The sequence below is a fragment of the Pristiophorus japonicus genome, chromosome 22, assembly GCF_044704955.1.
Source record: "Pristiophorus japonicus isolate sPriJap1 chromosome 22, sPriJap1.hap1, whole genome shotgun sequence".
Lineage (NCBI taxonomy): Eukaryota > Metazoa > Chordata > Chondrichthyes > Pristiophoridae > Pristiophorus > Pristiophorus japonicus.
The window spans coordinates 33,169,657-33,189,471 of record NC_091998.1 but is presented as its reverse complement, the minus strand read 5'-3'; the positions used below and the strand labels follow the sequence as shown (position 1 = coordinate 33,189,471).

Genomic DNA, 19,815 nt, shown 5'->3' with positions numbered 1-19,815 from the left:
AAATTTCTATGGGCGTGTGCGTCAGGGCCTCTGTTGGCCGGTACTGAACACTGGTTTCCTCGTTTATAGCTGCTTCCTCCCACGGAACGGGCACAGCCCAAGAAGGCACCCCCCCTTCAGGTGCTGGAGTACGGCGAGGCTGTGGCCCGCTTCAACTTTAACGGCGACACGCACGTGGAAATGTCGTTCAGGAAGGTAGGATACTTGGTACAGTCCAATTTCTCTGAAGACTATGAGTCATTGTATTTTGAAGGTTGCTCCTGAGTGTCGGGGACGTTGGCGATGGGGGAATGAAATACCTTCCATTTTGGGTGCCCAGTCAAGGGACCGCTCTGGTTTGATGCAGAGGAAATCTCCACCGACTTTGTCCCAATAATTTGCCCAACCTTCCGAGAATCGCCCTCTACTGCACCACTGTGATATTATTCCAAGACTCGTACCTTAGTGAGATTGACGACCTGTGCTTAATCCTGGGCATCCATGCCCACTTGGAAATATTTTTAAACTATTTATTCTTGAGATGTGAGGGTTGCTAGTGAGGCCGGCATTTATTTTATTTATTTTTTTTATTTTTCGTAGCCAATCTTTCCAATTCTTTGTCAGATCACAAACGCCAGAGGTCACCTTGCACACATCAAGGATCACTCTGCGCCAATGCTCTTAGCCAAAAGGCCTAGAGCCACTGCACCGTTCCTGGAAGTACTGCAATACCAGGTTCGTGCCATGGAGGTGGATGGGTCAGGCCCCCCACACACCTCCGTGAAGGTGGATGGGTCAAACCACCCCACCCACCTCCTATTTCCAAAAAGCATAGGAGAACCACCTTCCTGATCCAGGGAGAACCACTTTGGGGTCATGTCAGGTCAGTTACGCATGATCTTAGCCAAAAGGCCGAGCCAGCATTTATTGCCTATCCCTAATTGCCCTTGAGATGGTGGTGGTGAGCCGCCGCCTTGAACCGCTGCAGTCCGTGTGGTGAAGGTGCTCCCACAGTGCTGTTAGGGAGGGAGTTCCAGGATTTTGACCCAGCGACGATGAAGGAACGGACGATTATATGTCCAAGTCAGGATGGTGTGTGACTTGGAGGAGAACTAGCCAGGTGAAGGTGTTCTAATGCAGGAGATCGTGGGTTTGGGAGGTGCTGTCGAAGAAGCCTTGGTGAGCTGCTGCAGTGCGTCATGTAGATGGTACACACTGCAGCCACGGTACTTGTTCAAACTCACTGTAAAGGTGCCACTGAGAGTATCTCTGATAAATACAAACATTCAAAATGAAAATTCCTGCCAGATACCATTGTCCTGCTACAATTCAGGAGGGATATGAAATACTGTTGTAATGTAAGAAACGCAGCAGCCAAATTGTATACAGTAAAGTCCGCAAACAGTAATGTGATAACCAAATAATCTGTTTTTAGATATTGGTTGAGTAATGTATATTGACCAGGACACTGGGGAGAACTCCAAGTAGTGCTCTGGGATCTTTTGTGTCCACCTGAGAGCGGTTTAACCTCGCATCCAAAAGACAGTGCAGCTCTCCCTCAGCACTGCACTGGAGTGTCTGCTTGGATTTTGTGCTCAATTGTCCGGAGTGGGTGTTGAACCCACCCCCTTCTGGCTCAGAGATGAGCGTGTTACCCACTGAGCCACGGGTAACACTGCGGAAGATGGTGGTGGCTCGGCTGCTGGTTATACACTCCGCCCGGTCTCCTTTCCATCAGGCAGCTGATCCATGATCGAATGTTCTCCACCAGGTCCGAAAGTTAAAGTCGGCCTTTAGTTGGCGATCTCACAGGTTACAGGATGGCTTAACCCGTCTCAAATCTAGGAGGGCTTTTTGGACCGTTGCCGAAGCCCTCAGCGATCTCCTCTCAGCTTTGATGACCGATGGCGAAATGCTTGGAAGAACTGCGACATATGGAATGGATTCCTTATAGAGGAGCCCACAGTACAACCTGTAGGATCAAACTAGAGAAGTCCTGCTACAACTGTACAGGGTATTGGTGAGGCCACACCTAGAGTACTGCATACAGTTTTGGGCTCTATTTAAGGGAGGATGTACTTACATTGGAGGCAGTTCAGAGAAGGTTCACTAGGTTGATTTCAGAGATGAAGGGGTTGACTTATGAGGATAGGTTGAGTAGGTTGGGCCTCTACTCCTTGGAGTTCAGAAGAATGAGAGGTGATCTTATTGAAACTTATAAGATAATGAGGGAGCTCGACAAGGTGGATGCAGAGAGGATATTTCCACTCATAGGGGAAACTAAAACTAGGGGGCATAATCTTAGAATAAGGGGCCGCCCATTTAAAACTGAGATGAGGAGGAATTTCTTCTGAGGGTTGTAAATCTATGGACTTCTCTGCCTCAGAGAGCTGTCGAGGTTGGGTCATTGAATATATTTAAGGTGGAGATAGACAGATGTTTGAGCGATAAGGGAGTAAAGGGTTATGGGGAGCGAGCAGGGAAGTGGAGCTGAGTCCATGATCAGATCAGCCATGATCTTATTAAATGGCGGAGCAGGCTTGAGGGGCCATATGGCCGACTCCTGCTCCTATTTCTTATGTTCTTAAACCTTCATCGCAAACAGTGGACAACCATCAACTGGCTCAGAACCGGTCACGGTCGATGCTGCCACCTTCTCCATCGGTGAAAGATTAAAGCATCCCCATCATGTGACTCTGGAGCTCCTAATCAGACCCTGGAGCACAACATGGAGCACTACAAGATATCCACACTGTTACACCGGAAGCTTTGGCCTGGATATCCAATGTGGATTTGACATTTGATTTGCTTTGCCACTACCATACGAAAGGAGGAGGAGGAGGAGGAGGAGGAGGAGGAGAAGAAGATAGGCTGGCTGGGGCTGTAAATGGGTCAATGTCCCTGTGGTTCAGGATGGGGAGCTTGGAACCTGAGGCACGATGTTGAGGCAGAGTGTGGGGAATGTTGCTCTTTATCTGACTCTGCTCCATCTGACCAGCAAGGGCGTCATGCTGGTGATGTGTGCCAGAAATGGAGAGTATTCCATTTCTCAGCAATAAGTACGACGATCGCCGCAAAATTTAACATTTATACCGAATTTCTGTCCGACTTCGAAAGTTTTTACAAAGTTAGCCAAGAATCTTCGTGCTATAATCATGGAACTCACTACCACAAAGAGTGGTTGAAGTGAATAGCACCTCAGGTTGAGGGTGCATTTAAGGGAAAGCCAGATACGTACACGAGGGAGAAAGGAATCGAGTATGCTGATAGGGAGGGGTGGGAGGGGCTGGTGTGGAGCATAAACACTGGCACGGACCCGTTGGACTAAGTGGCCTGTTTCTGTGCTGTAAATTCTAATCTAATTCTATGTAATGAACGATCTCCCCCTCATCCCTGCAGGGGGAGCGAATCACACTGGTGAGAAGAGTTGACGAAAACTGGTACGAGGGCAAAATCTCGGGCACAAACCGCCAGGGCATCTTCCCCGTCACGTACGTGGAGGTGATTAAAAGACCCAGGGTGAAGAATGCAGTTGACTATCCCGATCCTCCTGGTTCTTATTCTTCAAACCGTAGCTCTACAAGTTCCCCACAGGTAGTCTTTCTCTCTGAATAAGCTTTGAGCACCATCTACCTCCAAATGTTTGTATTACATCCAGTCCCATCAATGGCGCGACCGGCCCTTCTTCATTGAATCTCATTGCCCAAAGTTATTTGTCTTTCCACAAAGGGCCTAAGCCCTCAGATCTCCCCCCGCCTCGCGTGTTTGACCCCAGCCCTTCCGCTGCAGGTCTTTATTGGGTTACAAGCACCGTTGCAACTGAGAGACGGGATGCCATTTTTTAACTGGAAATGCTGTGCTTTGATTGGCTAACGCAAGGTGGTCACGGCCAACCCACTAACTGGACCACCCTTCGCCCTGTGTCCTAGAGCTCCCCCTAGTGGACTTCTGGGGTACTGCAACTACTGATGTAAATGAAAAAGGATCATGTGGCAAATTCAAATGATGATAGTTAGAGCCATCTTGTGTGTAGTGTGCTTCTGATGCCATAAGGATTTATCACACCCAGCTCTGAGGAGTCTTGCTGCCCAGCTTGGGTTAGAGACTGAGCGGAGAGGATTGAAACCCCAACACCCTGAACCACGGCTCCTGTACTTGTAGCCTTCTCTGTATACTATTAACAAGGAATATCCAAGGGTTTGTGGAGTAGGTTCTCTGATCAGGCACCACCTTTGGCTCTCATGTCCCTGAACGAGGAAGGGGAGAATCTCGCCCAGGGTTCCCGTTGCCGACTGAGAATCCCTCGATTGCTGTTGGAAGGTGTCCCGACAGATGTGGTGGGAGTTGGCTCCTCGTGGCCAACCAGTCTGATGATGCTCACTGTCTGCACTGACGCATCAGGAATGACCACTTGGGCGAGGTATTGGCGTTGCTGTCGATGTCCGTGGAATGGGAGCACCAATCAGCACCTTCAGGACAGGAGGTTCTGCGAGCAAAATTGTGACATAAAATAGATGTGTTTAAAGCTATGACAGGTAGTCCCTCCTATGATGGATGAACAATGACACTTTCATATCTGTTATTAAAAAATCTTTTAATATTCCATCTCTCTTTAGAATACTGTGTTCAAACCCCTACCAGCTACCTGGTCCTGAGTGTTATTTTTTGTAGTTTCAAGCTATCTTATTTTTCTTTGCCTGTCTGTTGCTGTGTTATCTGCCTTTTTGTTTACCTTTCTCTTTTTCTCTCTCGTTGTTCATTTCTTCTCTTTTTGTCTTTTGTTTGAAGTTCTCTGGTAATTCCGCTCGCCCAACGCCTTCTCCTCCTCCTCCTCCATCTCACTATCGCCGAGTGCTCTCTCCAGATGTTCAGGCTGTCACCTCCGACTGGATTACGCTGACCATGGGAGTGTCCCCGAGCCACACTCCGCTCACCACCCCTCCGTTGCCTCCTCTCCCCGAGGGCTTCTACTCCGACGGAAACTACCTTAGCACCTCGATGGTGAGCAGTCCCTCGCTCACGGTCAGCCCCCCTCTCCGCAAAGCGTCCGGCGACTCGACCCCCTGCTCTAACGCATCGCCCCTGCCACCGCCTCGGTCACAGCAGCCCGCACGCAGCATCACCTTTAGCGTTCCTGTCGGCGAGGAGCCCGTCAAATGCACGCCACCACAACCCACCACCACCACTACCGGCTCCTGCAGCTTGTCCCCTCGAATAGCCGCCCCTCCAGCGCCCGGTTCAAGCCCAGCGGGCGATAATCTCGCTGCAGTGAGCAGCGGGAGAGGCGACGGAGATGGGGCGGATCCTTTGACTGTCAAAGTGCGGAGTCGCGGTGCTCTCTCCAGCAAGGGGCCTGCCCTGGCCAGGTGCGGGAGCCCGAGAGAGCGAGAGTGCCCCACGGGCACTGGGCAGTGTGAGCTCCTGCAGATGGTGCAAGGGATTAGCACGCAAGAAACGGAAGGCAGCACCAACAGGAAACCAGCAGAGAAGGTACCTGCTGCATGGGCAGTGTGTCTATAAACTACAACTTCCCGTTTGTCCTTAACAGCAAACATTGTGCGGCAGCACACCGTATTGTAACCCGGTTCCTAAGATCGAAAGCTGCAGTTCTAAGTTGAACTTCACATCACCAACTGCAGCAAACTACTTTGAAGAACAGAGCTCTTGGTTTTCCATTGACTCTCTCTTTGTTTTCCCACCCACCCCACCCTTCCCTTTTACGAATCAATAGGCCTACCTCTAGCTCTCTGTCCATCCTTCCTTCCTCTCCCACTTCACTGTCCACCCTGGTCTCCCCCACCAATCCCCACGACCCAGGTCTAGAGCAAGGGTCAGCAGGGCTTGGAATCTGGAGCAACTCAAGCCAGCCTGACGTTAGGCCAGTGTAGCATTTCACTGACGGCGCTCCTTAAGTTCAGGAGAGCCATTCACTTAGCGCAGTGTCTTTTGACCTGGATCCCTCCGCTGGGCTTGCCAACTCTGGTTGGGCGTATTCCTGGAGGTTTCATCACTTGGCCTCCCACTCGGCAGGGCAGCTCCGTCCCGTGGAGTGCACGTCCTGTGCCACGTGGGGAGTCCTGGCTGCTTCTCGCGGCCTGGCTGACTGCGTGTGCAGGAAATGTCGCCAGCTACGGCGGCTCGAGCTCCGCGTTTCGGCAGCTGGAGCCGCTGCTGTGCATTTGCCAAGGCTGAGAACTTCATGGACAGCATGTTTCCAGAGGTGGTCACCCCGCAGCTTCGGAGTGTGCAGGTCACCAGCCGCCACCACCCAGTCGAACACCCATCTCCCAATATTGCTGTAACTAATATACAAAAGCGTTCAAAGAAAAAGGAGGGGAAGAAAACCACCCCCCCCCCCCCCCCCCATTTATTTGAACGCCCCCTGTAATTTTGCTCTGCGGTTTTCTGGCAGCAGTGTCTCAGAGATCAGTCTTTAATTCCTGGAGACTCCAGGACAGTCCTGGAGGGTTGGTAATCCCACTCCCCTCAACAGTCGGTCCTACCAGGGAGGTGCATGTGGCGCTGTGTGGACTGTGCTGGTGCTGTGAAGCGGAACTTTGTGGTGTGGCCAATGAATAAACAACAGCAGCCGTCACTGACTGGCGTCTGCGGGGAGAGCAGCTTTTAGTTGCAGTCCGCAATCTCGGGCCCTCCTCCGACTTGAATGACTTGATGGCTTTCACCTTCAAAAAGGCTGTTTTTGTTTTACACTCCAACTAATGTGTGGTCTCATTGCCTCTCTGGAGACGTGTGGGAATGTATCTGGTCTCTTAAACCTGTTGTCTCAAAAGCCTGACATTGCATGACTGCAGATTTACAAGAGTGTTTGGTTTTGTTCTGTAAATTGGTAAGTAGCGACCTACAAACTAAACATACAATTATTCTCGTGTTCTCACTCTTGCCTACCCACTGTTTCACACACTCCTCCTCCCTCATTCCCTCTCCCATCCTCTCACTCTGCTTCCTGCATTTCTGACTCCTGCCCTTGCTCTGTGGCTTCTCTAGCACTCTCTCTTTTGCACACTCTCCTTTACATCCTCACTGCCTCATGGGCTCACTATCCTCCCCAATCCTTCCTACTATCCTCCAACTCACTGGCTCGCTTATGCTGTTTCACTTTTACTTTCTCTCTATCTTGTATTCTCCAGTCCATCTCCCGGCATTCTTCTCTCTATATCTATCTATCTATCTCTCTCTTTTTTCCCCCCTGGTCTGTCAGCTTCTCTTCCCGGTTGCTCACTTGCTATCTCTTTCCTGTTGTCACTCACCTCTCTCTCTCCCTCCCTCTCTCTCTCTTTCACACTCATGCTCTCTCTCGTCGCTCTTTCTCTTTCTCACACGCTCACTCACACTCTTGCTCTCACCCTTTCTCTTTCACACACTTACGCTCGCGCTCTTTCACACTCTTGCTCTCTCGTTGCTCTTTCTCTTTCTCACTCTTGCTCTCACTCTTGCTCTTTCTCTTTCATGCTCTCACTCACTCTTTCTCGCTTGCTCGCGCTCTTTCTCTTTCACACTCACGCTCTCGCTCTTTCACACTCTTTCTCTCTCAATCTCTCAAGAAATACTAAGATGAGTTTGTGTCCTTTCAAACACATTAGCTTAACTCGAGAAATGATAGTGGGGTCGGAGGAAGATTTGCCCGGAGTCCGATTGTCTTTTCTGATTCTCCAGTTAATACCCTGAATTCTGCCTCTCTTGTGGTAAGTCACAGAATCGCACAGTTTGATTGCTGCTTTAGTTTTATTTGGTACAGGCACTTAATGGGGGAGAACCTGGGGTGCAGGAGATGTCAATATTATCTGGTGGATTCAAGAAAGAAAGACTTTCCATTTCTATAACGCCTTTCACAACTTCAGGATGTCCCAAAGCGTTTTACAACCAATGAAGTACTTTTGAAGTGTAGTCACTGTTGTAATGGAATGTAAGAAAGGGGAAGGAAGAGGCTAGAGGAATGGGCTGAGCCTATCTCCCTCAATGCCCATGCACGTGTGCAGTGCCTACAATGTAGAAGCTGGTGAACAGCCTGCGTGAGACCTTGCAGGAGACCTTGCAGATGACCACGCGACGACTCAACTTAGTAGGAACATTGCCCACCAGCCCCCTCGGAATCTCCATTTGTACCTCCCTCGCTGGCTGAGTGCATAATTTCTCAGCCAATAACTGAGCTGCACAGAGCCATAAGGCCCCAGACTCAAACATCTAGGCCGGAAATGAGTTTGTGAATCTTAATTGGAGCGCCACAGTTGGCCTCAGTACCTTGCCCAGGGAGGTTTCAAATCCTGATCACTATCCAGTGACCTGTGGCAGCAAGTCCCTGGACGTGGATGTGAGTTGCAATAGGATTGTGCTGAGCTCTGATGACCCCAGACCCTTGCGCCTCCTCCAAACACCCTCTCCTGCCATGTCCATCGTGAAAGAAGAAAAAAAGAACTTGCATTTATATCGCTCCTTTCATGACCTCCGGACGTCCCAAAGTGCTTTCCAGCCAATGAAGTACTTTTGGAGTGCAGTCACTGTTGTAATGTGGGAAATGCGGCAGCTAATTTGCGCACAGCAAGCTCCCACAGCAGCAATGTGATAATGAGCAGATCACCTGTTTTTTATGATGTTGATTGAAGGATAAATATTGGCCTGGGAACTGGGGAGAACTCGCCTGCTCTGCTTTAAAATAGTGCACTGGCGGGACAGCGTGGCCCCCGTTACACTGGCGGGACAGCGTGGCCCCCGTTACACTGGCGGGACAGCGTGGCCCCCGTTACACTGGCGGGACAGCGTGGCCCCCGTTACACTGGCGGGACAGCGTGGCCCCCGTTACACTGGCGGGACAGCGTGGCCCCCGTTACACTGGCGGGACAGCGTGGCCCCCGTTACACTGGCGGGACAGCGTGGCCCCCGCTACACTGGCGGGACAGCGTGGCCCCCGTTACACTGGCGGGACAGCGTGGCCCCCGTTACACTGGCGGGACAGCGTGGCCCCCGTTACACTGGCGGGACAGCGTGGCCCCCGTTACACTGGCGGGACAGCGTGGCCCCCGCTACACTGGCGGGACAGCGTGGCCCCCGTTACACTGGCGGGACAGCGTGGCCCCCGTTACACTTGAACGTATTGCAGCCCAACACATGGGCAGGAGGGAACCTGTTGGAAGACACGGTAAGCGGGCGTGTGTGGCCCCTTCAGTGCCCAGTTGAAGATCAGCATTTTCCTGGGGCTTGGATCAGCTCGTGCTCCCGATACCTCAACAGTGGGCTGATGTCTGAGGGCGGAGAGTGAAAGTTTAAATAACCAGCGCACTGAGCGATATTAAATATAAAAAGACTGTAAAATATATATTTAAATTGTTTTATGTCTAAAGTGTCCGAAATATTTCGCTGAGGAATTAAGTTCTCCACATATCTGCCGTCTCTTGCTTCTATGCTCTTCAACCTCATCCCATTTCGTAGCTTGCTCCGCCTTATTTATGATTTTGGTTTGTCGTGACTCTGCCATGTTGAGCGCCAGTAGTTGCTTGTGTAGCTTTCCCGCTCTCTGTGCTACCCCCCACGTCCTCCCTCCCTGTCGAGCTTGTGGTGTCTCATCACTTTACGATGCAATGCCGGTAGCCTTTAGTTTGTAAGCCTGTCTGAAGCCAATAACACATGCCGCAATTTCTCCCTCCATAATTTGCCTGATGACCGCAGCCTTCCCATCATTCATTGCGAGGACCAGATCTCACAGAGTCTGAAAAGAGCTATGTGGTAAGGACCCATCCATATCTGCATCACACACAGGCCCGAACAAGGGTCTTCGCACATCCAAGCCTGGAAATCATTGTGCTGGACTAACACTGGTAACTGCATATACAGACTAGGTTCAAGGAGCACTGTGACGAGTTTTAAATGGTAGATGTTAGTGGTCAAGTAGTGACTCCGATTGGTTGGTTTGTGTTCTGTTGGACCAGTTATTTACAAGTGCATGGAATTCAGTGCTTAAAATAATTCACTGATAACCTGCATGATTCTTAATAGTAAGCACTAACTGCTGCTTCTTTGAGCTACACTTTTTAATCCTTGAATAAACCTGCGATTCTTCTATATCTTGCCTGTTTTTCCATGCTTACCTCTGGACTACTCTACACTCCACTGCGATTTCCTGGATCTCCGAATCCCCGTAACTTGCTGGAACCCCGCGATGCTTCCCATCCCTCTCCTGTGTCTCTCTCTGTTCGCTTGTCCCGTGATGCTCCTGGACGGCCCAACTGACAGGAGGCGGTCTGCAATGAGATCATGAACATTGCAGAAAAGTCTGTTCATTACTGCAGTAACCTTTCTCACCCGCTTCAAACGCGGCACATGGTGTCTCCCCATGACAGTAAACAATCTTTCATCATTTCTCAGCAACCCCAGGGCCAGCAGCGAGGGACCAGCCACGAGAGGACACACACTACTACCACCCTGTAAGTATCCACCCGTTGAGCTTCCAATCTATACTCTTTCCCACACCCCCAAACCGTTCCGCAATCGGTGGTCAGCCGACGGCCATGGGGGCACTGCCTGATGTAGTATGCACAACATAATGAGAGGGGATCTTACTGCAACATATAAAATTCTGACTGGGTTGGATAGACTGGATGCGGGCAGGATGTTTCCCCTGGCTGGGAAGTCTAGAACAATGGGTCACAGTCTCAGGATACGCGGTAGGAAATTTAGGACCGAGATGAGGAGAAACGTTTTCACTCAGAGGGTGGTGAACCTGTGGAATTCTCTACCACAGAAGGCTGTGGAGGCTCAGTCACTGAATATATTTAAGAGGGAGATGGATAGATTTCTAGAAACAAAAGGCATCAAGGGGTATGGGGAAAAAGCAGGAATATGGTGTTGAGATAGAGGATCAGCCATGATCATATTGACTCGAAGGGCCGAATGGCCTACTACTGCTCCTATTTTCTATGTTTCTATAAGGTTCCAGGATAAATCTCTGCTCTGAGCAGATCTTGGCTTGGGTAGTTGCTGCAATTGGCTTTTGCAATTCTGAACTTGGGAGGGTGGAATAAAGAATTTAGTCAATGTTCTTACTCATGATTATTATCCAGAATCTTTTCACTGGAAAATAAGCGATGTGGACAGAGGATTAGGTTTTGACTTAATGGTATAATAGTTACTGCTGATCACTTCCATTTCTATAGCATTGTTACCGTAGGAAAACATGCTAAGTTGCAATGAAGGCGATATTAGGAAGAGGTGACTAAAAGCTTGGTCAAAAAGGTAGGTTATAAAAAGAGGCTTAAAGGAGGAGAGAGAGAAAAGTATCGAGGTTTAGGGAGGGAATTCCAGATGGTAGGGCATCTGAAGGCACAGCCACCAGGGGTAGAGTGAAAAGCGTGAGGGATGTGTCGGAGGCCAGAGTTGGAGGAACACAGTTTTCAGAGGGTTGTAGAACTGCAAGAGGTTACAGAGATAGGGTGGGATGAGGCCAGGCTGCTCACTATATCAACTGTTCTTGACATCAAGGCAGCATTTGACCAAGTGTGGCATCAAGGCGCCCCAGTAAAATAGAAGACTGTGGGAATCGGGAGAATCTCCCACTGGATGGAGTCATACCTAGCACAAAGGAACATGGCTGTGGTGGTTGGAGGACAATCATCACAGCCCCAGGACATTGCTGCAGGAATTCCTCAGTGTCCTAGGCCCAACCATTTTCAGCTGCTTCATCAATGACCTTCCCTCCATCATAAGGTTAGATAATGCCTGCATGTAGCAAGACCTGGACAACGTTCAGGCTTGGGCTGATAAGTGGCAAGTAACATTCACGCCACACCAGTGCCAGGCAATGACTATATCCAACAAGCGAGAGTCTAACCACTGTTCTTAAATTCAATGGCATTACCATCGTTGAATCCCCCACCATCAACATCCTGGGGATTACCATTGATTGGAAACCTAACTGGACCTGCCACATAAATACTGTGGCAACAAGAGCAGGTCAGAGGCTGGGTATTCTGCAGTGAGTGTCTCACCTCCTGACTCCCCAAAGCCTTTCCATCTACAAGGCACAAGTCAGGACTGTGATGGAATACTCTCCACTTGCCTGGATGAGTGCAGCTCCAACAACACTCAAGAAGCTCGACACCATCCAGGACAAAGCAGCTACTTGATTGGCACCCCATCCACCACCTTCAACATTCACTCCCTCCACCACCGGTGCACCGTGGCTGCAGTGTGTACCATCGACAAGATGCACTGCAGCAACTTGCCAAGGCTTCTTCGGCAGCACTTCCCAAACCAGGACTGCTACCACCTAGAAGGACAAGGGTAGCAGGCGCATGGGAACACCACCATCTCCACGTTCCCCTCCAAGTCACACACCATCTGGAGTTGGAAATATATCGGCAGTTCCTTCATCGTTGCTGGGTCAGAATCCTGGAACTCCCTCCCTAACAGCGCTGTGGGAGTACCTTCACCACACGGACTGCAGCAGTTCAAGAAGGCGGCTCACCACCACAAGGGCGACAAGGAATGGGCAATAAATGCCGGCCTTGCCAGTGACTCCCACATCCCATGACTGAATTTAAAAAAAACTCTCATGAAGAATGATCACAGGACAAGGTATCAGGAGAAACCTGTGCCCATGGAACTACATCAAATCAGCAGTCAGCACCTTCAAGGGAGGAGCAGGAGGTAGAAATCAGGGGCAATGGGAAAATTAGCTCAGGAAAAGTCATTGTGAGAGGGAGCTGAAATGTTGCTTGTGTTACAACAATGCATTTTCTCGCAAAGAAAAGGCTGAGGGGTAACCTGATAAATGTCTAAGATTATGAAAGGGTTGGATAGGGTAGACAGAGATGCTTGCACTTGCGAGCAAAACCAGAACTAGAGGCCATAAATGTAAGATCGTCACTAATCAATCCAATCGGGAATTCAAGAGAAACTTCTTTACCCAGAGAGTGGTGAGAATGTGGAACTTGCTACCACATGGAGTGGTTGAGGCGAATAGTATAGATGCATTTAAGGGTACCCGAGATAAGCACATGAGGGAGAAGGGAATCGAAGGATATGTTGATGGGGTTAGATGAAGAAAGGTCGGAGGAGGCTCGAATGGACCATAAGCACCGGTATAGACCTGTTGGGCCCAATGGCCTGTTTCAGTGCTGTACATTCTAGGTAATATTGTGTAAAATGGGCCAGAGTTCTTCAGGCAGTTCAAAGTGCACAACCTTCACCGAGTGCCTGTGGTAAAGTGGATTGTAAAGTATTAATCTTGAAGTGTCACCATATTACTGTGTAGGGTGGGCAGCTCTACAGCCATGTGTCACTTTTGCTGCCTTTGTGTCATGCAATTTCATTATGTCGGAATGTTCGCCAAATACTTACTTAGTTTGGAAAAAGATAATCCTTTCAAAAGCTGCTTTATATTGACTGAAATTAAAATTGGTCCCTTATGTTCAGTGAGAAACTTGAGGCAATGTCATAACTTGTGAACAGCTTTATCCCAGTTGCTCTTTTGTGGTGAGTCAGGGGCAAAGCATTTAAAATTCTGTGATCATTCATTCATTCTTTTTCTTCTTTCTCCCCTCTCTCTTTCTTTCTCTCTCTCTCTCTCTCTCTCTCTCTCTCTCTCTCTCTCCTCCTTTATTATTTTTTCTCGTGCGCTCTCTCGTGCGCTCTCTCGTGCGCTCTCTCTCGTGCGCTCTCTCTCTCTCGCGCGCTCTCTCTCTCTCGCGCGCGCTCTCTCTCTCTCGCGCGCTCTCTCTCTCTCGCGCGCTCTCTCTCTCGTGCGCTCTCTCTCTCGTGCGCTCGCGCTCGCTCTCTCTCTCTCTCTCTCTATTGGGATGTTTTCTTGTCATTTTGACCAGGCCTGTGGTCTTGCCACATATTCTGAGCATCAGGAATCTAAATTATGAGCAGTGTTTTTAAGGAAAGGGAGGGGAGTTATTTTCTTTGTAAAAATGGAGTCCTCCAGGGGACCTAATTAGAAAAGGTTCTGGTGAAGTGCCCAAGTGCCAGGAATACAATTTAATACTGAGAGAGGTCAGAGGAAGAAGGTGCTATATATGCAGACTATAGATATACTCTCTGTGTAGTCACTGTATAGTTGCATAAGATGGAGACTTGTTACCTGATGTACTATCAATAAGGTTTACACTGTGTATATACTATGCTGGCACCACTAGAGGGTGCAACTGGTGGAGACCTTGGTTTCCTGCCCCTGTGGCAGAGGCTGTCCACCACAGGGCACTGCTGTGGGAGACCTGAGGGTCACCTGCATAGGTTTGCAGGGCCCAGTATAAAAGGCTGCCCACCATGCTTGTGCTTCACTCGAGTTACAAATAAAGGACCAAGGTCACTCCAGTTTGAGTACAACACATTGCCTCGTGGAGTCATTCACATGTGCAGTTACAGACATAACAGAAGGGAATTCAGGAGGAAAGCACAACAACTTGTGCAATAAGAGTAGCTAGGTAGTAGAGTAGTTTGGAGTCGGTAGGGTTGATTCTATCAAAAAAGATGTTGGATACAATGGCCTTTTTTTTTCAAATGTTCTTTCTGCGTGTGTGTGTTCCAAAACACGCAGGAGAGGGACACCTGCCGCTCGACCATTTCAGCATCAGTTGGGTGCGACCAGACATACAAGAGAGAGACCAAGTGGAGTATAGGCTGTTTGTGTGCTGAACTAATCTCATAATCCAACGTCTCACTAGCAAAAAGGTGGTTGGTTGCACCAATTTACGGATTTTTTTTACAGTTTTGTTTTAGAATTATTATTTTTCTTCTTCCAGCTTCCAAGCCTTGTACAGCTACGTTCCACAGAATGAAGATGAGTTGGAGCTTAGAGAAGGGGATATCGTGGAAGTAATGGAAAAATGTGACGATGGCTGGTTTGTTGGTAAGCATCGGATCTGACTGGAACAGACTATACGTAGGATAAAAGAATGGGCTGGAATTATATCAGGGCTGTCCTCTCTTTGTGGGATGACCCGCCATAGCAAATTGTAAAGAACGAAAGAACTTGTATTTATATAGCGCCTTTCACATCGTCTGAATATCCCAAAGCATTTCACAGCCAATTAGATACTTTTGAAATGTAGTTACTGTTGTAATGTAGGAAAATGCAGTGGCCAATTTACACACAAGCTCCCACAAACAACAATAATATAAATAACCAGACTGTTTTGGTAATGGATAGCAATTACGAATATGATGCCCCCTGCCAAGACTTGGGACACTCCGGCTAATTGTATCATCCTGCTGCCACAAAGCCTGTGATTGGCTAACCGAGCATAGACCAAAGCCTGTGATTGGCTAACCGAACAAATAGCAAAGCCTGTGATTGGCTAACCGAGCACGGACCAAAGCCTGTGATTGGCTAACTGAGCATGGACCAAAGCCTGTGATTGGCTAACTGAGTACGGACCAAGCATTGAACCTGGGTCCTTCCTAGTCTATATGGCTCCCTTGTAATCAGTTGCACATCCCTATTAATCCTTCTATAATATAATGAACCAATGGCAAGCCCGGATATTGGCTCATCCCACTCCCCCATGGTTTAATTGCAATCCCGCAGATGCCAAGTCTGTCACTAACCTACACTACTTTCCTATTGGAAAAAAAACCTGAGGAAAGGCAATAAATTTCTGATTCCACACATTATACACTCTGGAGTGCAAAGGTGTCATTAAAAACAAAAGAACATGTATTTATATAGGACCTTTCCTATCCTCAGGACGATCCAAAGCATTTAAAAGCCAATAGATTTCACCAGAATGATACCAGGGCACAAAGCGTGACATTATGAGGAGAGACTGAGCAGAGTATAGACTGCTTTTGTGCTGAAGTTAGCTCATCATCCAAAGTCTCATATTGGCAAAAAACTTGGCTTATATTCCCTTGAGTTTAGAAGATTGAAGGGAGATCTGATCGAGGTGTTTAAAATTCAAAAAGGATTCGATGGGGTAGATACGGGGAAACTATTTCCTCTGGTGGGGGAATCTAGAACAAGGGGACATGATCTTAAAATTAGAGCCAGACCGTTCAGGAGTGAGATCAGGGTACACAACGGATGGTGGGAATCTGGAATTCTCTTCCTCAAAAGGCAGTGGTTGCTGGGACATTTGGAGCTTTCAAGATGGAGATCAATAGGTTTTTGTTAGATAACGGTATCAAATGGAGTTAAGGTGCAGATCAACCAGGATCTAATTGAATGGTGAAACAGGCCCGAGGGCTGAATGACTGCCTCCTGTTCCTCCGAGCTTAGAAGTACAGTCACTGTTGTTTCGTAAGCCAATGCAACAGCCAAATTGTGAAGAGCAAGATCCCACCAATAGTAATGAGGTGAATGCCCAGATCATTTGTTTTTAGTGATAGTGGTTGAGCAATGAGTATTGGCCAAGGGTACTGGGAGAACTCCACTGCTCTTCTTTGAGGAGTGCCTTGGGATCTTTACATCCACCTTAACTGGCAAAGGGGGCCCCGGTTTGATGTGTCATTCAAAAGACTCCTCCAAAAGTGCCTAACACAGGTAGAAATGACTTGACCTCATTGCCCAGAGGAGAAAATGTTGGCCTGTTTAACAAACATATAGCAGCTATTTTTTTGACCAGTTAGCCTGTCCCTTTCTGCTGCTGGTTGAGGAAGGACAATGGGAGAGCTTCCTGCTCATATCACAGTGCCGTGCGGTCTTTTATAAGAACATAAGAAATAGGAGCAGGAGTAGGCCTCACAGGGCCCCTCGAGCCTGCTCCGCCATTCAATAAGATCATGGTTGATCATCGACCTCAACTCCACTTTCCCACCCGATCTCCATATCCCTTGATACCCTTAAAATCTGTCGATCTCAGCCTTGAGTATATTCAGAGACTCAGCATCCACAGCCCTCTGGGGCAGAGAATTCCAAAGATTCACAACCCTCTGAGTGAAGAAATTCCTCCTCATCTCTGTTTTAAGTGACCGACTCCTTATCCTGAGACACTGCCCCCCCCCCCCCCCCCCCCAATTCTAGACACTCCAGCCAGGGGGAAATATCCTCTCGGCATCTACCCTGTCAATCCCCTTCAGAATCTTGTATATTTTGATGAGATCACCTCTCATTCTTCTAAACTCCAGAGAATATAGGTCCATTCTACACAATCTCGCATCATAAGACCGCCCTCTCATCCCAGGAATCAATCTGTGAACCTCTGTTGTACCACCTCCAAGGCCAGTATATCCTTCCTTAGATAAGCAGACCAAAACTGTGCACAGTACTCCAGGTGTGGTCTCACCAGGGCCCTGTACAATTGTAGCAAGACTTCCTTACTCTTATACTCCAACCCTCTTGCAATAAAAGGATAGCATGCCATTTGCCTGCCTTATTGCTTGCTGTACCTGAATGCTAGCTTTCAGTGTTTCTTGCACAGTGACAACCACATTTTTCAAATCCACCAGGAGAGGGCAGGCATCTCATTTCAAAGACGGCAGTGCAACATTCATAGAAACATAGAAAATAGGAGCAGTAGTAGGCCATTCGGCCCTTCGAGTCTGCACCACCATTCAATATGATCATGGCTGATCCTCTATCTCAACACCATATTCCTGCTTTTTCCCCAAACTCCTTAATGTCTCTTTTGTCTAGAAATCTATCTATCTCCCTCTTAAATATATTCAGTGACTTGGCCTCCACAGCCCTCTGTGGTAGAGAATTCCACAGGTTCTGTGAAAAAATTTCTCCTCATCTCTCCCAAATTTCCTACCCCGTATCCTGAGACTGTGACCCCTTGTTCTCGGCTTCCCAGCCCGGGGAAACATCCTCCCCGCATCCCTCAAGTACTGCACTAAAGTATTGCCCAGAATCTTGTGATCAAGTCCCTGGAGTGGAGCCTCAAACCTTCTCACTGAGCCAAGCTGACATGTGAAGCCCAACGTATTCAAATTGATTGAATTCCTTTTATTCGTGTTTTTTTTTAAAAACAGGAACGTCCAGAAGATCGAAACAGTTTGGAACCTTTCCAGGCAACTATGTAAAGCCACTGAATTTGTAGAGCTGGGGATTGCAGTGGACTTTTGATGAATAAACAGCCCCTGCCCACATTGGTGGAGGATCCCTGAGCTGTTGCAAGGACCGAACAGTACATCAGAGTCTGTAACCTGGCATAAACATTCTGCTTACAATATAAGTGTCTTTACTTTCACCAAGCAAATATGGAATGCACTGAGCGAGAGAGAGTGTGAGTGGTACGTGAGCTTAGGGTGTGAGGTTGCGGTACAGCGAAACGCATCAGCCGTCTTGGCTCGGCTAGCGGTGGGCCAGGGCTTGGCCTGTCGAAATGGGAAGAGAAACGCCCGTCTTGGGTTAAAGCCTGGCTCTCCTTTACGCCCACAGAGCGGGAAAACTGCTGTTGGCCAAGTTCACGATTCGCGGTCTGGCTGAGAACACACGAGGAGAATTGGGCAGCTGAGTTTGTGACGGGAGGGGGAAAATGGTGTGAGATTAGAAGACGGGGCTCCTGTCTGCTGAGCTCTGGCTTCTGTTGAGAAATGAGAATGGAATGGAAATCAAGATGCAGAAGAGTTTATCGCCACTGGTGTCCGTTTACTGCCTGATGTGGTGCATGTACTCTGAGCATCACCTGTAACCTCTCCCTTTCTACTGTGTTTATTTTGAATTGCTTTATTAAAAAAATAAACCTAACACCGAGAGAAATGCCTCCACCTCGTTCCCCAGAGGAGGAAAAGTCGCCCCATTTAACTAATGTACCGCAGCTATTTTTTGGGGTTGATGCTTATTTTAGACCGCGTTTCTTTAACACTTTTGTTAACAGTTGATTATGTCACTTAGAGCTACAACACTACTTAATATTTTTCAGCCTCACAAGCAGTATAAAGATATATATATATATTATATATATTAAAAAAGCACACCTCCTCCCCCCCCCGCACCCAAAGGGAATCAACCCATTGCTGGGGTAAAGCTTTGTGTAAATATGTACATTTGATTTTGTACAAAAAAATATGTACTTATCCTGTACAGAAAATAATAATTTAATAGAAGGAATTTAAATGGCGGATTGAAAGCAGGAATACACTCATCAGAGCTCTTTAATTTTACAATTTATCTGAAAGAAGAACTCAATACAACACACCTGAGGGAATTGCTTGCCGCCGAAACACACAGCACATGCAAATTGTGTGTTTAAAAAATATTGCTGCGCGCGGGGGAATTATCATCCTCCTCGTACATTCAGGAAATTCAACTGCAAAATCACTTTGCTTTTTGTTTAACATCCAGAAATTCCCCTTCAGTTACAATATAAATCACTGGCAGACTGCAGTGCATTGACTGTACGTAATCAAACACTTTCATGCATTTTATTTACCACTTTTCTGTGAGCTGCAGGTCTTTATAACCATGCATTGCTGCACATCTTCTGTTGAGCTATTTTCTTTATTGCAGTGCTTCCTGATTTGATGATAATGAAGATAAGAGCCTCTATTTACTGCTGTGGTTGCAAAATGCAATATTTAATAAACTTTATTCAAGCCACTGATGTGCCTTAGCATGTGTGCGTGTGTTTCTGTTTTTAGTCCCATGGTATGACACAGCTCAGAAGGAGGCCATTTGGCCCGTCGTGTCTGTGCCGTCTCTTTGAATAGAGCTTTCCAATTAGCCTCACTCCCCAGCTCTTTCCCCACAGCCCTATAATTTTTTTCCATTCAAGTATTTATCCAATTTGTCTTTTGAATGTTACTATTCAATCTGTGCCCACCGCACTTTTAGGCATCACAACAACTCGCTGCGTTAAAAAAAATGTTTCCTCATGTTGGCTATGGTTCTTTTGCCAATTTCTTACATCTGTGCCCTTCTGCCACTGGAAACCGTTTCTC

At 48.0% G+C, this 19,815-nt stretch overlaps 1 protein-coding gene and 1 pseudogene across 49 annotated transcripts in view; one reads left to right on the top strand and one right to left on the bottom strand.

Annotated features, from left to right (window-relative positions):
* The window catches only part of LOC139234937 (sorbin and SH3 domain-containing protein 1), a 259,206-nt gene extending 239,731 nt beyond the window's left edge, over nucleotides 1-19,475 (top strand). For 26 of the 49 annotated variants that reach the window (XM_070865865.1, XM_070865858.1, XM_070865866.1 and 23 more), the window contains 8 exons: nucleotides 70-195; nucleotides 3,379-3,573; nucleotides 4,768-5,469; nucleotides 7,581-7,682; nucleotides 9,661-9,717; nucleotides 10,225-10,415; nucleotides 14,736-14,842; nucleotides 17,905-19,475. In XM_070865865.1, the coding sequence (XP_070721966.1) occupies nucleotides 70-195; nucleotides 3,379-3,573; nucleotides 4,768-5,469; nucleotides 7,581-7,682; nucleotides 9,661-9,717; nucleotides 10,225-10,415; nucleotides 14,736-14,842; nucleotides 17,905-17,972 (1,548 nt within the window). In that variant the 3' untranslated portion in view covers nucleotides 17,973-19,475. The remainder of the gene's footprint in view (nucleotides 1-69; nucleotides 196-3,378; nucleotides 3,574-4,767; nucleotides 5,470-7,580; nucleotides 7,683-9,660; nucleotides 9,718-10,224; nucleotides 10,416-14,735; nucleotides 14,843-17,904) is intronic. The other 23 variants (XM_070865908.1, XM_070865907.1, XM_070865904.1 and 20 more) reach the window with 12 other exon arrangements.
* Nucleotides 678-904, bottom strand: LOC139235215 (U2 spliceosomal RNA; annotated as a pseudogene).
* Nucleotides 19,476-19,815: the final 340 nt, after the last annotated feature.